A 19,252-nucleotide genomic window follows, 5' to 3' on the forward strand; every position below is an offset into this window, starting at 1 on the left:
GTTGGGCAATTTTATAAGCATTATCTCATTTAGTCCTCTCCACTTCTCTAGGAGATATGCACTATCATTCTCACTTGTTTTTCAGATGAGAAACTGGGAGTCAAAGAAAATCACATAATCTATCCTGGGTCATATGATGAGAAGGAAGTAAAACTAGTGTTTGAACTTGAATCGTTGTTCAGAACCAGCAATCTTAGCCCTTGTACAAAAGACAGAAGAAAAAAAACTTATTTTGTTGTTTACTTCTCAGTGAAACTGATCAGTTTCTCATGCTTACACCAGTTTCACATCTTTTACCAATTATCTATTGCTGTCCTTTGCCCATTTTTCTTACTGTTTCATTGGGGATAATTCTAGACTATTTTGATATTTCTGAGTAGTAAAAGGAATGTGGGTGATCAAAACTGGTCAGAAAGGTGGTCAAAATTACTGCTACAGGGGAGTATTTAACTTTAAAATGTTATTTCTCCATCCCTACTAAGCATGGGCATTGAGAATTAACTCACGTTTTTCATTGGCTACAAATTTTTAAAATTCCTTTTAGGGTAACTGGGAATTTCATTTAAATACAATATATATAAAGATCATTTTGTTGAGTAAAAGCTCATTTTAATTGTGTTTAGGAGTCAACAAATATTGGAATAATATTTGAAAATAGCAGCAGCAGCAATGTCCTGGAATTGTGGGAAGATTCCTGGGTTTTCTCCCTGAATTTGGGCTGGAACTGTGGGACTTAGGGCAGGCCACACTTTCCCCTAAGCCTTCTTCCCATCATCTATCCTGTGGGACAGCATTTGCATTTACTGTCCTCAGGACTATTCCAGAAGCAGAGGTGTGTCAGAAGGCAGAATAACCTCAAGAGTGTGCTTCACAAAGTGTGTATTTCTGTTGTTAACCAGTCACTGCCTTTTCCTCCCACGCACTCTGTATCCCAGGATTTTGGAGGCTGCCCGATGTTCCCATTTGACTGATGCAGGCTTTACACTTTTAGCTCGGGTAAGCCAGAGGTTTCAAAAAACAAAACCAAACTATAATTTACCTCTCATTTCAAAATAACTTGCTGTGGTTTTAGAGTGTGCAAAAATTGTGTACCTTTAGAAAGGACAGGTACCAAGTAGACTAGGGTCCTCAGGATACGTTTTCCCATTTTCCCCAGAATGCTAAGGTGGTCCTGTAGGGGTTTCTGGAGCAGGTCTAAACCTCACTCTCATTTGGTCAGGCGGGACCACAAGAGGAATTTCCTCCCTGGCAGGACATGCCTTTCCTCATTCAAACCCTGATTCAGTCTCTTAGTAGCTTCCCCCGTTGAGCTGTTGTCTGCCTCTGCTCCTTGTTCCACATCACCCTGCAGATGCTGACTATCATGGGGGTTCCTCTTGTCTGCAGCTGAGAACCCATGACCTTCTGGGGATGGGGATACTTTTCCTCTACCCTAACCCTCACCTGTCCAAACTGTGCCTGAGCACCCCACCCCCATGCTTTCCCAAGCCTGTTCTATGGCTAAAATTTACAGGATGATATCCATAGCCACTGGGAAGGTGGAGGCCACTACCTTTCCAGGTGAGAGAAGGATTGTAGCCCAGGGTGGCCACATTCCCATTGCCAAAGGGAATGTGTTTCAAAAAGCACCTGCTCAGAAGTGCTGGCTCACTGGGTCACTTTAGGAACAGGACATACTCCTAAAGGGAAGAGAACAAGGATACTGGGCCAGTACTCAGAGGAATACAGCAAGCCACCCATGTTGCCCTGACCACTGACCACATGGTGGTGGTGGGGGGTGGTGGTGTCTTATGGACTTTTCCAGAATTGCCATGACCTGGAGAAGATGGATCTTGAAGAATGCATCCTGGTAAGTAGACTCTTGACAAGTCCTGCAGGGCTGCCCCTCAGACCTGAGAGACAACCAGGCATAGCCAGAGACCCCAGCTGGCTGTTGCCTGGACCCTTCTCACCCCAGCATGTCAGGAATTGGGACCCCCATAAGGGCTAGGTCATTGGGATGCATGAACTTTGGGCTCTTCTCAGCCATCAGAGCTATAGCTGAGAAGTTCAGGGTAGCTCCAGTTTTTGCCAAACATTAAAAAAAAAAAAAAATCTTCCACATAACTGAAGGGAGAAATAAGTTTGCATGTCCAGTGTTGAGGTGACTACAGAGGAGAATCCTGGGGACCTCTTTACCTACTCCTTCTTTGTCCCCTATTCCTGGACCCCCTTGGGGCACCAGAGGAGAGACCACGAACAGCTTTGTGTCTACAAGATTTGAGGTTGTTGGTGACGAGAGGGGCTCCCAGCCTGAATGTGTTTGAGATGAGTTTTTAATTGTTTTACACCTTTTGATTCTTATGTTCAGGAGAAACCAAACTTAGGTATTAAGTTCTGGTGTGGAAGCCACATTGACACAGCTTGTTTCCCTCCAGATCACCGACAGCACACTCATCCAGCTCTCTGTCCACTGTCCTAAACTGCAAGCCCTGGTGAGTCTGAGTTTTTCCTGACATTCTTCACCTCTTAGGGATGAAAGACTCTCCCACCACAGAAAGAATCTGTGTGGTTTTCCTTTTTGTAAAGGTATCATCATTCCTGGTTTCAAAGATCTATTAGTTGGGCTAACTTGGGAGGCAGGTTATCTAAATGTTACTGGTTTCATCTTAGGATATGAACCTATAATAGAGACCCATGTCCTTACTACTACGTTCATGTCCACTGTGTCAGGGAGAGTGAAACTTAGCATGTTACAATGATAAAATCTAGACAGGGATCCTTTTCGGTATGCCAGTTTTAAACTTGTAGGATGTATCTTCAGCAGGTTCTGCTGATTCTGAAACTTGCTTTGTTTCCTGGTTTCCTTTTCAATACCAGAGCCAATTTTGGTGAGCTTTTAAAAATCTTACTATGCAAAAAAAAAAAAAAAAAATCTTATTATGCAACTCATTTGTCCTGGAAGCTATCCAAGAAGAATTTTAGCAGTTTATGATATTAAAGAATAAGGAATATAGCCCAAAAGGAAATCCCCGTGACTGTCTTCATTGCTAGAGAGTTTTATCTTTCATCATGATTTATCAAAACTCAGTGATGTTGTGTAAGTAGCCTAGGCCATCAGGTGTCTAGTCAGTCACTGTCCTTTCAGAATGACAAGTATACAGATTACCTAACTGGTGGAAAGCTGCTCTTGATGATATGAGACAATTTTGTTATCAAACCACTACTCAACTGGGACACAAGAGGAAAAATAGGGACTCAAGACTTGATAACATTTAGATGAATATTTCATCCATTTTAAAATGAAACATTGAACACCTCGGAAAATAACAATGTGAAGTAGAATGTATGTTCATTTTTCAGTGTCAAGCCCCCACAGTCTGACCAGCATCTCCTGTCTTTCCCAGTTACTCCATCTGTCACTGAATTGCAACCAAGACTGAACCTAAATGGGTGCCTTTGAACTCATCATCTTTTCATTGTCAGTCCTCATTTGATGTCCCTTCCCCCTTCCCACTCAGCCTAAATTGTGTGGTCAATTATTAACTCATTTCCTTGATCCTCAAGATTTTCCTTCTTCAATTAGCTCAGCTGCCGTTCTGTTTAACTGTCAGCTGCTGAGCCATTCTTGAAGTAGGAACAAGAGTACAGTAGAGAAGGGCTCATTGGCATTTTTTAATGGAGGAAACAGCACATATTCTTAGATTGACAGAAGCCATGGCTGGGTTTCAGAGTGAGGGAGGAGAGGAGATGAGGCTGAATGGGAAGCAGGACCAAAGCCTCATAGCCCCTGCTAAGGAGAATAGACCTCCTCTCAACTGTCTCTGTGAGCCTTACCAAGGTGACATGAAAAGCTGAGATGGGGGCTCATAGTCTGAAGGGCCAGTGTTCTGTGGCACACCTGAAAGAGCAGCCTGGCCCATATTTTGTTCCCAAGTTGGAGACCCTGCTTTATTCATTTCTTCTAATTGTCTCAGCTTAGAATGTTGAGATTCACTAGATGCTTTTGACTACTCCTAGAATTTTATAAGCAGAACAATTCCATGCTCACATGGGTACCCACAAATCCTGTACCAGCTGCTGAGACTAAACCCCATATCCAGTTCACAGTAGCCTCCCATAGCTAAGACTTTTAAATTTATCCTCACTAACATCTTGTCCTCTGATTTGGGTGCACACAAATTTATGACTGTTATATCTTCCTGAAGAATTGACATTTTTGTCATTATTAAATGTTCTTCTTTATCACTGATAAAACTCTTTGTCTTGAAGTCTACTTTATCTGGTGTTAATATTAGTCTTTTTATGCTTATTTTTGCGTACATATAATTTTTCTTCAACTTATGTTTTTATATATAAAAGCTATCTTGCTTTTATGCAGTCTGATAAATTTTCTTTTAATCAAAATGTTTAGTCATTTATATTTAATGTAATATTGATACAGTTGGGTGTTTTCTCCTTTTTGTTTTCCATTCTCTGCTCCTTCTTTCCCACTTTCTTTTTGAGTTAACTAAATATTCATTTTAACTGCATTTTAATTTGTCTGTTGGCGTTTTTAGTCCTATCTCTATGCCTTGATTTTTTTAGTGCTTGTGCTAATAGCCAAGGAAGCTTTCTTCAGTGGGAATTTAGGGGTAGTCTAGGATTGGAATTTAGACTGTCAATTCCCAGAAGACAGAAATAGGATCTTCCCTCTTTACCAGTAGCACCTTGCACAAGGCTTAGCCAGAGAAGGCACTACCAGTCCTCTTTGGGGACAAAGTGGGGTGTAAACAAGCCAGACCAAATATGAGAAAGTCAGACACAGAAATTGTTGTGTGAGTAATGAGGGTGATCCCTACAACTGTGGTGCTTCAGATCCCAAGGATTGCAGCCCCTTTCAGGAGACTGCCAGCAGTTCCCTGGCCATACTAGAACCCCACCATGAGAAGCTGCTGTTTTGGAAGAAGTTTCCTGCACTCAGGAATCCTAAACGTCCCCAAGTTCGCCTTACCCATAGTATCAAGCAACCTTGTCAAGGAAGCATGACCAGCTTCTTGAGTTTTACACCACCAAACTCAGGGAGGAAAGGAGGATGGAAAGAGTTCTTGATGTTGAAACAGATCTCAGGGGAAGATTCTGGGCCCTGGAGAAGAGGAGAATGTCTGGATTACTCAGGGCATGGCCTATCCTAATTTTAACAGATAAGTGGCTTGAATTTTTTTCTTTTTAACATTTCAGTTCGAATTCCATTAAATCCCTGGCTTTTGGAGGGGAGCACTGCCCAGAATATGGGACACACACACTCATACAAACACACTTCTGAATCCTAGGAGACCCCTAGCAGCCTAGTAGAAATGGAAGAAAGGGGGTAAGGAAAAACAAGTCTGAGTGCTATCATGTCAGCCTCCTATCTCTGCTATAAGTGAACTTCCTTGGCTTTAAAAATAGCAATAATAAGTCCTTCCTTATCAATAATCACTTTAAATGTAAATGGATTAAATTCCCCCAATCAAAAGACATGGAAGGACCAAATGGATAAAAAACCATGACCCAGCTATATGGCTAGACCTAAAACAATTTAACTTTTAGAGCTAGAAAGAAACAAACCAAGCCCAGAGTTAGCAGAAAGAAGAAAATAACAAAAATTAAAGCAGATATAAATTTAAAAATAGAAAATAGAAAAAAACAAATGAAATAGTTTTTTTAACAAAAATTGACAAAGCCTTAGAATAACTATGGAAAAAAGGAGAAGACAAGTAAAGTCAGAAACAAAAGAAGAGACATTACAATTATGACATGAATAAAATGAATCAAATATGAACAGTTATATGCCAACAAACAATAATCTAGAACAAATGAATGAATTCCTAGAAACATACAACCTAGTAAAAGTAAATCATGGAGAAATGGGAATCCTAATCAGACACATAACCAGTATGGAGGTTAAAACAGTCATCAAGAACCCCCTAACAAAGACAAGCCTGGGACCAGATAGCTTCTCTGGTGAATTCTACCAAACATTTAAAGAGGAATTAATACCAGTCCTTCTCAAAAATTTCCCCAAAAATTGAAATGGTAAGAACACTTCCAAACTCATTTTATAGGCCAGCATTACTTTGGTACCAAAACCAGACAAAGACACCACTAGGAAAGAAAATGATAGGCCAGTATCCCTAATGAATATAGATGGGTACATCCTCAGTAATTTACCAGCAAACTGAATCCAACAACACATCAGTGGAATAAAAGGTAAAATCACAAGATCATCTCAGCAGATGCATAAAAAGCATTTGATGAGGGGTGTCTGGGTGGCTCAGTTGTTAAGCGTCTGCCTTTGGTTCAGGTCATGATCCCAGGGTCCTGGGATCGAGCCCCACATTGGGCTCCCTGCTCAGCGGGAAGCCTGCTTCTCCCTCTCCCACTGCCCCTGCTTGTGTTCTACCTCTCTCTCTCTGTCAAATAAACAAAAATCTTTATTTTAAAAAATTTGATGAAATTCTACACCTTTTCATTATAAAAACTCTCAACAAACTAGGAAAAGAAAGAAGATCCAAAATAAGGCAAGGGTGCCCACTTGTACCATTTGTATTTAACATAGTACTAGAAGTCCTAGCCAGACAGATTAGATAATAAAAAGAGATAAAAGACATCCACACTGGAAAGGGAGAAGTAAAATTATCCTTGTTTGCAAACAACTTGGTTGTTAAGAGTAGAAAATCCCGAAGAGTCCATTTTAAAAACTTAAAGAACTAGTAAATAAATTCATTAAAGTTGCAGGATACAAAATTAACATACAAGATTTGGTTGCATTTTTATACATTAATAATGGACTATTCAAAAAGGGAATTAGGAAAAATTCAGTTTAGAGTAACATCAAAAAGAATAAAATACAGGCATCTGGGTGTCTCAGTGTCTGCCTTCCACTCAGGTCATGACCCCATGGTCCTAGGATCAAGCCCCACGGTAGGCTCTCTGGTCAGTGGGAAGCCTGCTTCTCCCTCTCTCTCTGCCTGCCATTCACCCTGCTTGTGCTTGCACACACTCTCTCTCTGTTAAATAAATAAAAAATCTTTTAAAAAAAGTAAATACTTAAGAATAAACTTAACTGGGGCACCTGGTGGCTCAGTGGGTTAAAGCCTCTGCCTTCGGCTCAGGTCATGATCCCAGGGTCCTGGGATCGAGCCCCGCATCAGGCTCTCTGCTCAGTGGGGAGCCTGCTTCCTCCTCTCTCTCTCTGCCTGCCTCTCTGCCTACTTGTGATCTGTCTGACAAATAAACAAATAAAAATCTTAAAAAAAAAAAAAGAATAAACTAAGGAGATGAAGGACTTGTATACTGAAAACCACAAAACACTGATGAAAGAAGTGAAATAAGTGGAAAGACATCCCATGTTCCTAGATTAGAGGTGTTAATATTATTAAAATGCCCATACTGGGGCGCCTGGGTGGCTCAGGTCATGATCCCAGGGTCCTGGGATAGAGCCCCACATTGGACTGTCTGCTCAGCAGGGAGCCTGCTTCCTCCTTTCTCTCTGTCTGCTTCTCTGCCCACTTGTGAACTCTGTCAAATAAATAAATAAAATCTTAAAAAAAAAATGCCCATACTACCCAAAGCAATCTACAGATTCATTGCAGTACCTATCAAAATTTCAAAAATATTTTTTACAGAAATAGAGTGATGCTACAATTCATATGGAGCCACAGAAGATTCTGAATAGCTAGTTCTGAGAAGGAACAAAGCTAGAGGCATCACACTTCCTAATTTCAAGTTCTATTTTGAAGGTGTTGTAATCACAATGATATGGTACTGGTACAAACACCAACATGTAGACCAGTGGAATAGAATAGAGAGCCCAGAAATTAATCCATGTGTATATGGTCAGTTGGTTTTCAAGAATTTAAATCAGCACCTTGAAGGGAGGTTAGCACTCTCATTTTCACTGTAGCACTATTCACAATAGCTAAGATATGGAAACAATCTAAATGTTCATCCTCAGATGAACTGATACATAAAATGTATTCCATACACTGAATGGAATACCAGTCAACCTCAAAGAGAAGGAAATTCTGCAATATATGACAACATGGATGGACCTTTAGGACATTATGCTAGGTGAAATAAGCCAGGCATAGGAAGACAAGTACTGCATGATTCCATTTATAGGTAGTATCTAAAATAGTCAAATTTATAAAATCAAAGACTGGATTGGTGGTTACTGGGGTGTGTGGGGAGTTATCAACAGGCATAAAGCTTTTGTTGAGTAAGATGAATAAGGTCTAAAGATCTTCTGTAAAATATTGTACCTATAGTCAAAAATAATATGCACTTAAAATGTGTTAGAAGGATAGAGCTTATGTGCTTTTAGCACAGTAAAATCTAAAAAAAGACATTACTATATAACAGTTATATGAGGGTATTACAGTAGTCAAATTCATAGAAACAAAATGGTGGTTGCAAGGGGCTGGAGGCAGGGACATGGGGAGTGCTTTTTAATGGGTATAGAGTTTCAGTTTTGCAAAATGAAAAAGTTCTGAAGATCCATTGCACAATAATGTAAGATACATTAACACTATTGAACTGTATACTTTAAAATGGTAAAGATGATAAATTTTAAGTTATGTGGTTTTTCCCACAATTAGAAGTTTTAAAGAATGGAAATTAAAAAAAAAAAAAGATCCCAAGACATTAGGAAGAAAGAAAAATGGAAAGAACAGGAAAAATGTATAAATAAAACATTTTTCCTCTGAGTTTTCTAAGTTTTATTTGATGAAGCAAAAATTATGACATTGGTATGGTTCTCAGTGTATATAGAGGAAATAATTAAGACAGCATATTGTAGGGGTACCTGGCTGACTCAGCGGTGTGTGCAACTCTTGATTTTAGGGTTGTGAGTACAAGCCCCACATTGGGCATAGAGTTCACTTTAAAAAAAATATATATATATATATATATATATGAAATGAGGATGGGTGAAAGGACTTTTTAAAATGGAGGTAAATCAGGACAAATAGAAACTAAAAGAATTTGCCATCACCAAACCAGCCCTATAAGAAATATTGAAAGGAGTTCTCTAAGCAAAGAGAGAGACTAAAGGTAACATAGACTAGAAAGGAACAGAAACAATATACAGTAACAGTAACCTTCTAGGCAATACATTGGGACTAAATTCATATCTTTAAATAGTTACCCTGAATGTAAATGGGATAAATGCTCCAATCAAAAGACACAGGGCATCAGATTGGATAAAAAAATAAGACTCATCAATATACTCTCTGTAAGAGACTCATTATAGACCCAAAGACACCTCCAGATTTAAAGTGAGGGTGTGGAAAACCATTTACCTTGCTAATGGACATAAAAAGAAAATGGGGTGGCAATCCTTATATCAGACAAATTAGATTTTAAGCCAAAGACTACAATAAGAGATAAGGAAGGACACTATATCAGTACTTAAAGGGTCTATCCAACAAGAAGATCTAACAATTGTAAATATTTATATGCCCCTAACAGAGGAGCAGCCAATTATATAAGCCAATTAATAACAATCAAAGAACCATATCAATAATAAGACAATAATACTGGGGACGTTAACAACCCCCTCACTGAAATGGAGAGATCATCTAAGCGGAAGATCAACAAGGAAAAAAAGCTTTAAATGACACACTGGACCAGATGGAGATCACAGATATATTCAGAACGTTCCATCCCAAAGCAACAGAATACACATTCTTCTCTAGTGCTCATGGAATATTCTCCAGAATAGATCACATTCTGGGTCACAAATCAGGTCTCAATCTCAAAAGATTGGGGTCATTCCCTGCATATTTTCAGAACACAATGCTCTGAAGCTAGAACTCAATCACAAGAGGCAAGTTGGAAAGAACTCAAATACATGGAGGCTAAAGAATGAATGGGTCAACCAGGCAACTAAAGAAGAATTTTTAAAATTCATGGAAACAAATGAAAATGAAAATACAACTTTTCAAAATCTGTGGGATGCAGCAAAGGTGGTCCATAGAGGAAAGTAGACAGCAATACAAGCCTTTCTTAAGAAACAAGAAAGATCTCAAATACATAACTGAACCTCACACCTAAAGGAGCTGGAGAAAGAACAGCAAATAAAGCTAAACCCAGCAGAAGAAGAGAAATAATACAAATTAGAGCAGAAATCAATGAAATAGGAACCAAAAGAATAATAGAACAGATCAATGAAATAGAAGCTGGTTCTTTGAAAGAATTAACGAGATTGATAAGCTCCTGGCCAAACTTATCAAAAAGAAAAGAGAAAGGACCCCAACTAATAAAATCATGAATGAAAGAGGAGAGATCACAACCAACACCAAAGAAATACAATTATAAAAACATATGAGCAACTATATGCCAGCAAATTAAACAATCTGGAAGAAATGGATGCATTCCTAGAGACATATAAGCTCCCAAAACTGAACCAGGAAGAAATAGAAAACCTGAACAGATCCATAGCCAGTAAGGAGATTGAAGCAGTCATCAAAAATCTCCTAACAAACAAGAGCCCAGGGCCAGACAGCTTCCCAGGGGAATTCTTCCAAACATTTAAAGAAGAATTAATACCTATTCTCCTGAAACTGTTGCAAAAAGTAGAAATGGAAGGAAAACTTCCAAACTCATATTGTGAGGCCAGCATTATCTTGATCCCAAAACCAGACAAAGACCCCATCAAAAAGAATTATAGACCAATATCCCTGATGAACACGGATGCAAAAATACTCGCCAAAATACTAGCTAAGGGATCCAACAGTACATTAAAAGGATTATTCACCACAACCAAATAGGACTTATTCCTGGGCTACAACATTGGTTCATCATCTACAAATCAGTGTGGTATACCACATTAATAAAAGAAAGAACAAGAACCATTTGATTCTCAATAGATGGAGAAAAAGCATTTGACAAAGTACATTTTCCTTTTTTGATTAAAACTCTTCACATTGTAGGGAAAGAGGGTACATACCTCAATATCAAAAAAGTCATCTATGAAAAACCCACAACAAATATCATTCTGAATGGGGAAAAACTGAGAGCTTTTCCCCTAAGGTGAGGAACACGGCAGGGCTATCCACTATCACCACTGCTATTCAACATAGTACTAGAAGTCCTAGCCTCAGCAATCAGACAACAAAAAGTAAGAAAAGGCATCGGAATCGGCAAAGAAGAAGTTTAACTTGCACTGTTTGCAGATGATGTGATACTTTATGTGGAAAACCCAAAAGACTCCACCCCAAAACTGCTAGAACTCATATAGGAATTCAGTAATGTGGCAGGATATAAAATCAATGCACAGAAATCAGTTGCATTTCTATACACCAACAGCAAGACAGAAGAAAGAGAAATTAAGGAGTCAATCTCATTTACAGTTGCACCCAAAACCATAAGATACCTAGGAAAAATCTAACCAAAGAGGCGAAGAATCTGTACTCAGAAATCTATAGACTACTCATGAAAGAAATTGATGAAGACACAAAGAAATGGAAAAACATTCCATGCTTATGGATTGGAAGAACAAATATTGTGAAAATGTCTATGCTACCTAAAGCAATCTACACATTTAACGCACTCCCTGTCAAAATACCATCAACCCTTTTCACAGAAATGGAACAAATAATCCTAAAATTTGTATGGAACCAGAAAAGACCCCAAGTAGCCAGAAGAATGTTGAAAAAGAAAACCAAAGCTGGTGGCATCACAATTTTGGACTTAAAGCTGTACTACAAAGCTATAATCATCAAGACAGTATGGCACTGGCACAAAAACAGACACACAGATCAGTGGAACAGAGTAGAGAGCCCAGAAATGGACCCTCAATTTTACGGTCAACTAGTCTTCAACAAAGCAGGAGAGAATGTCCAGTGGAAAAAAGTCTCTTCCACAAATGGTGTTGGGAAAATCGGACAGCCACATGCAGAAGAATGAAACTGGACCATTTCCTTATACCACACAAAAAAGTAAACTCAAAATGGATGAAAGACCTAAGTGTGAGACAGGAATCCATCAAAATCCTTGAGGAGAACACAGGCAGCAACCTTTTCAGCCTCAGCCACAGCAATTTCTTCTTGGACATATCACCAAAGGCAAGGTAAACAAGTGTAAAAATGAACTATTGAGACTTCATCAAGATCAAAAGCTTTTGCACAGCAAAGGAAACAGTCAATAAAACCAAAAGACACTGACAGAATGAGAGAAAATATTTGCAAATAATATCAGATAAAGGGCTAGTATCCAAAATATATAAAGAACTTATCAAGCTCAACACCCAAAGAACAAATAATCCAGTCAAGAAATGGGCAAAAGACATGAACAGACATTTCTGCAAAGAAGACATCAAGATGGCCAACAGACACATGAAAAAGTGCTCCACATCAGTTGGCATCAGGGAAAGACAAATCAAAACCTCAATGAGATACCACCTTACACCAGTCAGAATGGCTAAAATTAACAAGTCAGGAATTGACAGATATTGGCAAGGATGAAGAGAAAGGGGAACCCTCCTACATTGTTGGTGGGAATGCAAGCTAGTGCAGCCACTCTGGAAAATGAGATTCCTCAAAAAATTGAAAATAGATACCCTACGACCCAGCAATTGTGCTACTGGGTATTTACCCCAAAGATACAAATGTAGTGATCCGAGGGGACATGTGCACCCAAATGTTTATGGCAGCAATGTCCACAATAGCCAAACTATGGAAAGAACCTAGATGTCCATCAATTGATGAATGGATAAAGATGTGGTATATGTATACACACACATGGTGAAATATTATGCAGCCATCAAAAAAGTGAAATCTTGCCATTTGCAACGACATGGATGGAAGTAGAAGCTATTATGCTAAGCAAAATAAGTCAATCAGAGAAAGATAGTTATCATATGGTCTCACTGATATGAGGAATTTGAGAAACAACAGAGGATCATATGGGAAGGGAGGGGGAAAATGAAAAAAGACAAAACCAGAGAGGGAGACAAACCATAAGAGACTCTTAATCTCAGGAAAAAAACTAAGTGTTGATAGAGTGGAAGGGGGTGGGAGGAAGGGGGTGGCTGTGTGATGGACATTGGGGAGGGTATTGCCATGGTGAGTGCTGTGAATTATGTAAGACTGATTAATCACAGACCTGTACCCCTGAAACAAATAATACGTTATATGTTAATTTAAAAATGAAAATTTTTAAAAGGGGAGATAAAGTTTTCATATTTAATTCAACCTATAAAATATTGATGCCAGTATGTGGTGATAAGTTATGGTTGCATAATGTAATACCTAGAGCAACCACTAAGAAGTCTACAAAAGAGAGACACTCAAATATAATAGATAAATAAAAATGGAAAAATAGGTAAATCAAAATGGAAATCTACAAAAGATGTTTCAGAGACTCCTGGGCAGGCAGAGAAATGAAAATCTAGAAGAATAGGGGGGAAAAGGGTCAGACTTAAGCCCAAGCATATCATTAAATATAAATGATTTTTTTTTTTTACAGATTTCATTTATTTATTTGAGAGAGATATAGAGCACAAGTAGGCAGAGCAGCAGGCAGAGGGATGGGAAAGGCAGGCTCTCCACTGAGCAGAGAGCTAGGTGTGGCACTTGATCCCAGGACTCCGGGATCATGACCTGAGCCGAAGGCAGACACTTAATGGACTGAGCCACCCAGGTGCCCCAATATAAATGGTCTTAATTTATATACCAATTAAAAGGCAGATATTGCCCAAATGGATAAAATAACATGATCCAAGTATAAGCTGTAAGAAATTTACTTTGAATGTGATACTATAGGTTGGCTAAAGTAAAAGAAAAAGATATAAAAAAGAAACTTTTTTTTTTAAGATTTTATCTATTTGAGAGAGTGTATGCAAGAGAGCACAAGCAGTGGGGAGAGACAAAGGGAGAGGGAGAAGCAGACTCCCCACTGGGCAGGGAGCCTGTGGGGCTTGATTTCAGAACCCCGGCATCATGACCCAAGCCAAAGGCAAACTCTTAACTGACTGAGCCACTGGTGCTCCCAAAAGAAACTTTATAAACAAAAGAAAGCAGGAATGGTTATATTATTATTAGATACAAGAAACCTCAGAGCAAGGAGAATTTACCAGGAAGAGAGAAGGATATGACATAGAGATAAAAGAGTCAATCCACCAAGATGATTGGGTGCCGGGGTGGCTCAGTCATTTAAGCATCTGCCTTTGGCTCAGGTCATGATCTCAGGGTCCTGGGATCGAGCCCTGAGTCAGGGTCCCTGCTCACCCTGGAGTCTACTTCTCCCTCTTCCTTTATCCCTAACCCCCGCCTGTGCTCTCTCTTTCTCTCCCTCTCAAACAAATAAAATCTTAAAAAAAAAAAAAAAGGATAATGCCATTTTTAATGTATATACATCAAACAACAGAGTTGCAAATTATGTGAAGCAAAAACTGATAGAAACAGAAGATCCACAATTATAGTTGGACACGTCAGTATTCTTCTCTCAAAAGTTGATAGAACAACCAGACAGAAACTCAGCAACTATAGAGAACTTAACACCGTTAAGGGAATGTAAACTGTCACAGCCACTCTGGAAAACAGCACCCTAAGCACAATTTTTTAAAAGTTCAACTAAATGAAAATTAAAATAGAACATATCAAAATATGTTGGATGCAGTAAAGTGGTGCTAAAAGGGAGATGTATGGCATTAAATGATTACACTGAAAATAAAGTGTTGGGGTGTCTTTTTTGCTCAGTTGGTAAAGCACATGACTCTTGATCTCAGGGTTGTGAGTTCAAGCTTATACTAGCACTCACACTGGGTGTAGAGATTACTTGAAATAAATAAATAAGTAAACTTGAAGATAAATAAGGAAAGTCTTGATAATCTTAAACTCCCACCCAGATGAAACCAGAAAAAGAAGAACAAAATAAATCCAAAATAAGGAAAAGAAAGAATGTACTAAAGATAATAATAGAAATCAATGAAAGTAAAAAATGAAGAACAATAGAAAAAAACAGCAAGACAAAAGCTTGTTCTTTGAAACAGACCTCTAGCAAGACTGATGAAGAAATGATACATTACCATTAATGAGAATGAAACAGGGGTGCTATGGTCTGAATGTTTGTGTGCCCCCAAAATTCATATGTTGAATCCTACCCCCCAACAGGATGGTCTTAGGATCTTGGGGAGGCGACCAGGTTCAGAACTTCCTCATGAATGGGTTAAGTGCTCTTATAAAAGAGTCTCCAGATGGATCCTTCCCTGCATCCACCCCTGGAGGAGTATACATCGAGAAGGCATTGGCTGCAAACCCGGAAGGGGGCCGTCTCCAGCCATCACATCACATCTGCCTGCACCATGATCTGGGACTTCCAGCCTCCAAACCGTGAGAGAGAAATTTCTGTGGTTTATAAGCCAGCCTCTCTGTAGCATTTTGTTACAGTGCAGGAACAGACTGAGACCTGCACCACCATAGGCCGTGAAGACAGTAAAGGATGATAAGGGAGTACTAGGAACACCTCCACATAAATCCATTTGACCACTTCCAGCACATTTAAAAGCACAGACCAGCACAGCTCATTCATTATAAAACATCATTTGAATAGCTTGTTAGTACTAAAGTAATTGATTTATAATTTTTAAACTGCCAAAACAGAAATCTCCAGATGGTTTCACTGAAGAGTTCTATCAAACACTGAAGCCAACTACACAATTTCTTCCAGAAAATAGGTGACAGAGTACTTCACAACTCATATGAGGCCAATAATAACCAGATATAAAACCTAGGTAATAATAGTACCAAGAGACAAAACTACAGACTAGTATCCCTCATAAATATAGAAGCAAATGCCCTTAAAATATTAGCAAATAGAATTCAGCAATATATAAAAATAATTATACACCCTGACCAAGCAGGGTTTATTCCAGGGACACAAGTCTAGTTTAATATTTGAAAATGAATCAGTGTAATCCACCATGTTAACAGGCTACAGAAGAAAAATTAACAATCATATCAATTAAAGCAAAAAAAATTTGATAAAATTCAAAAGAAAAAGTTCAAGGTATTTTTTTAAGTGCCAAGAATACAAGAGAAAAATCCCCTATCTCATTTAAAACCCCCCAGTTACCCTATTTCCCCACCTGCCTCCTCAGGGATAATCTCTGTGGCCAATGTTCCTTCATTGAGAGATTTTCTCCCCCCACCCGCCCTCCTCCCAGCAAAAGACACCTGCTGTTTTGCATTTAAAGGCAGTTGTACTCCCTGCTGTGCATATTTGCTGCCTCCCCCACCACCACTTCTGCCTTCTCTGGAATGCTAGTATAAGCACTTCCAGAATGTGGCTCTCCTAATTAGTCTGTAGATAGTGCCTAACAGTGGCAAACTTGTTTTTCTGGAGTATCCCTTCCTCCTAACACACCTGCCATAAACAGATGAGGAAATAAAAACAGGCTTAAATCTGTAGGATACCAGGGGTGGGCAAAATAATGCAAGAGAGGGGAAAGGCTTATTAAGGCTAGCCTGAGCTTATTATAATGGGGGCAAGTCTCAACTTCTTTGAGTCTTGATTTCCTCATCTGTAAAATGGCACTCGTAATACCTACTCCGTAGGGAGGCTGTGAAGCATAAGTGAGATAATATATAAACAATGAGTGGCAGATGGTTTTGACTATTGGCTCTTTATTAGCATAAACTAAAAGCCCCTCTGCTCTGTGAACCATATTGGCAGATTTTCCTAGGAACTCAGGGAACACGTCAAGCTTGTTTGACATGTTGGCCCCTCTGATTATCCTTAAATTAAACCAGTTTTTAAATTATATAAATACTTACCTATGCCAGTATAGAAGCTTTTCAATTAATATGAAAGCATCTGTCTCCTTGGTCCCAGATGCAACTGTTAATTTTTTTGATTCCTCAATTTCCCTGTTTTGAAACAATGAAGTTGGTACTCTGACACCATCTCCATCATCTTCCTCTAATCTACGTGGTTATATGTGTGTATATTCGTGTATGTGTATATGTAAGTAATATAGATACATATACACTTTGTTTCTGGTTGTACTTTATTGTAAATAATTAAATTCTATTTTTAAAAATTTTTAATTAAATTTTCTTTCCAAATTCTGTTGGGTTTTTGTTTTTTTTTTTTTTTTTTTAGAAATTTATTGATTGATTGTAGAGAGAGAGAAAAGGGCAGGGGGAGTGGGAGAGAGTCCCAGTTAGAGTCCACACTGAACACGGAGCCCGACATGGGCTGGATCTCATGACCCTGGACACCCAACCGACTGCACCACCCAGCTGCCCCTCAAATTCTGTTTCTTAATTTAAACAACCTCCTGGCTTTATCCACAAATCAATTCCAAAGCTAAAGAAAAATGAACAGCAGTAATTGATTACATAAGTACTATTTCATGTAGAATCATATGTTGTGATTAGATTCATGAGAAGAAATATTTCCCATGTTGCTCAAAGAGGAATCATTCAAGCTCCAAGGTCTGACAGAATTTTTTTCCTTCTAGGTTCCTTTCCCTCTAATTTGTACTCAGCTGCCTATTTCTTGTATCCACTATCAGGCTTTCTTGATTTTTTTTTTTTTTTTTTCACTTTGCAGAAATACCTCACACCCATCTACTTGTCTCCTCCACCAGAACTCATCAGGTCCAAAATTGGCAGGCATTTCCTTGCCTCAAAGATTGTAGTAGTCTATTTGCTCAACTACATCCACATTTACATTCTGAATAATCTGGCAGTCAGGGTGGCTTATCTTTTCTTTTTTCTTTTTTTAAAAATAATTGATTTATTTTTCAGTAATCTCTACACCCATTGTGGGGCTTAAATTCATGATCCTAAGATCACAAGTCATATGCTCTTCCGACTGAGCCAGCCAGGCACTCCAGGGTGGTTTATCTTTTCAGTTTTAATTTTTTACTGAAGTAAAATATACATGCAGAAAAGAGCACTTATTATAAGTGTATATATCAGTGCATTTGCATAAGCTAAATGATGAAGAATCAGCTTTACCAGACTCCAGACAACCCTTTTCTGCTGCTCCTTTCTGGTCACTAAGACATCCCCCACCACCACCATCACCAAGGGGAGTGACTTCCAACTCTAACCCTAGATTAGTTTTGCCCTTGTTTTGTACTTTATTATCTATAAACTATGAATGGGGGGTACCTGGGTGGCTCAGTCAGTTAAGCGTCTGTCTTCAGGTCATGATCCTGGGGTTCTGGGATCGAACCCTGTATTGGGTTCCCTGCTCAGTGGGGAGTCTGCTTCTCCCTCTGCCTCTCTACTGCTTGTGCTCTTCTCTCACTCTTTCTCTCAAATAAATAAAATCTTTTAAAAAATAAACTAAATAAACTATGAATGGAATTATGTGTCCTCTTTGGTGTCTGCACTATTATATCTGTGAAGTTTATCCATATTCTTACATATAAATGAACATTGTTCATTCTCATTGCTGTATGGAATGGGCACAGTATGATTTAGTTATCCTTTCTACTACTGATTATTTGAGTAGTTTCCAGTTTGAGGGTATTAAAACCAATATTGTTCTGACTTGTGGTGAACACATGTATGCATTCCAGTCAGGAAGATCCAAATCATGCTGCAATGTAGGAGAGTTCCAGTTGCTCCACATCCTCACCAGTAACATCTTTTTCATTTTAGCCATTCTGGTGGGTATGTAATAATACATGATGGTCTCTTTGAAAAACAAACATCGCATTCTCCTTAAAACTCTTCCCAATGACCTTAGGATCAAAATAAAATCCTTTACGTGGACTGCACAACTGTGATCTGGTCTCCACCTCTGCAAGTCCATCTGCATCTTCCTTTCTTCCCATGCACAGTACTTGTCACTACCTGGGGTGCTACACACAACACACTCTTCACACTCTTTCTCCTTCTTGGCTCCTCATCCTTCAGACATCAATTTAGTGGTCATTTCCTCAGGTCACATTCCACTGCTATGTGCTCTGAGAGTACTTACCTTAACTTCAGCTTAATAGTTATGTCTTTCGAGACCCTCAGCTCCACCAGTGCAGAAAAATGTGTTTTTACTCACCATCACAACATAGGGCCTGGCACAGAGTTAGAACTCCTATATTTGAAGGAACGAACAAATAATGGGACTTTGATGTACTACTTTTTGCCTCTGAACTTTTATGGTGGGGTGAATGTTGCATTTTATATGCATTTGGATAAAATGTCAGATCTGAAACTATTGATATGTAGAACTTTAATTACAGAAATGCCATTTGGGGGGCACCTGGGTGGCTCAGTCAATTGGGCATCCAGCT

General features: G+C 38.9%; 1 protein-coding gene across 4 annotated transcripts in view; it reads left to right on the forward strand.

The window, feature by feature from the left end:
- The window catches only part of FBXL2 (F-box and leucine rich repeat protein 2), a 130,811-nt gene that overhangs the window by 100,561 nt on the left and 10,998 nt on the right, over positions 1–19,252 (forward strand). For 2 of the 4 annotated variants that reach the window (XM_032861319.1, XM_032861322.1), the window contains 3 exons: positions 936–996; positions 1,805–1,849; positions 2,418–2,474. In XM_032861319.1, the coding sequence (XP_032717210.1) occupies positions 936–996; positions 1,805–1,849; positions 2,418–2,474 (163 nt within the window). Of the gene's footprint in view, positions 1–935; positions 997–1,804; positions 1,850–2,417; positions 2,475–14,455; positions 14,660–15,116; positions 16,119–19,252 lie in introns of those variants that run through there. The other 2 variants (XM_032861320.1, XM_032861321.1) reach the window with 2 other exon arrangements.

The sequence above is a fragment of the Lontra canadensis genome, unplaced genomic scaffold, assembly GCF_010015895.1.
Source record: "Lontra canadensis isolate GAN:19392208 unplaced genomic scaffold, GSC_riverotter_1.0 scaffold20, whole genome shotgun sequence".
In the NCBI taxonomy this organism is placed as follows: domain Eukaryota; kingdom Metazoa; phylum Chordata; class Mammalia; order Carnivora; family Mustelidae; genus Lontra; species Lontra canadensis.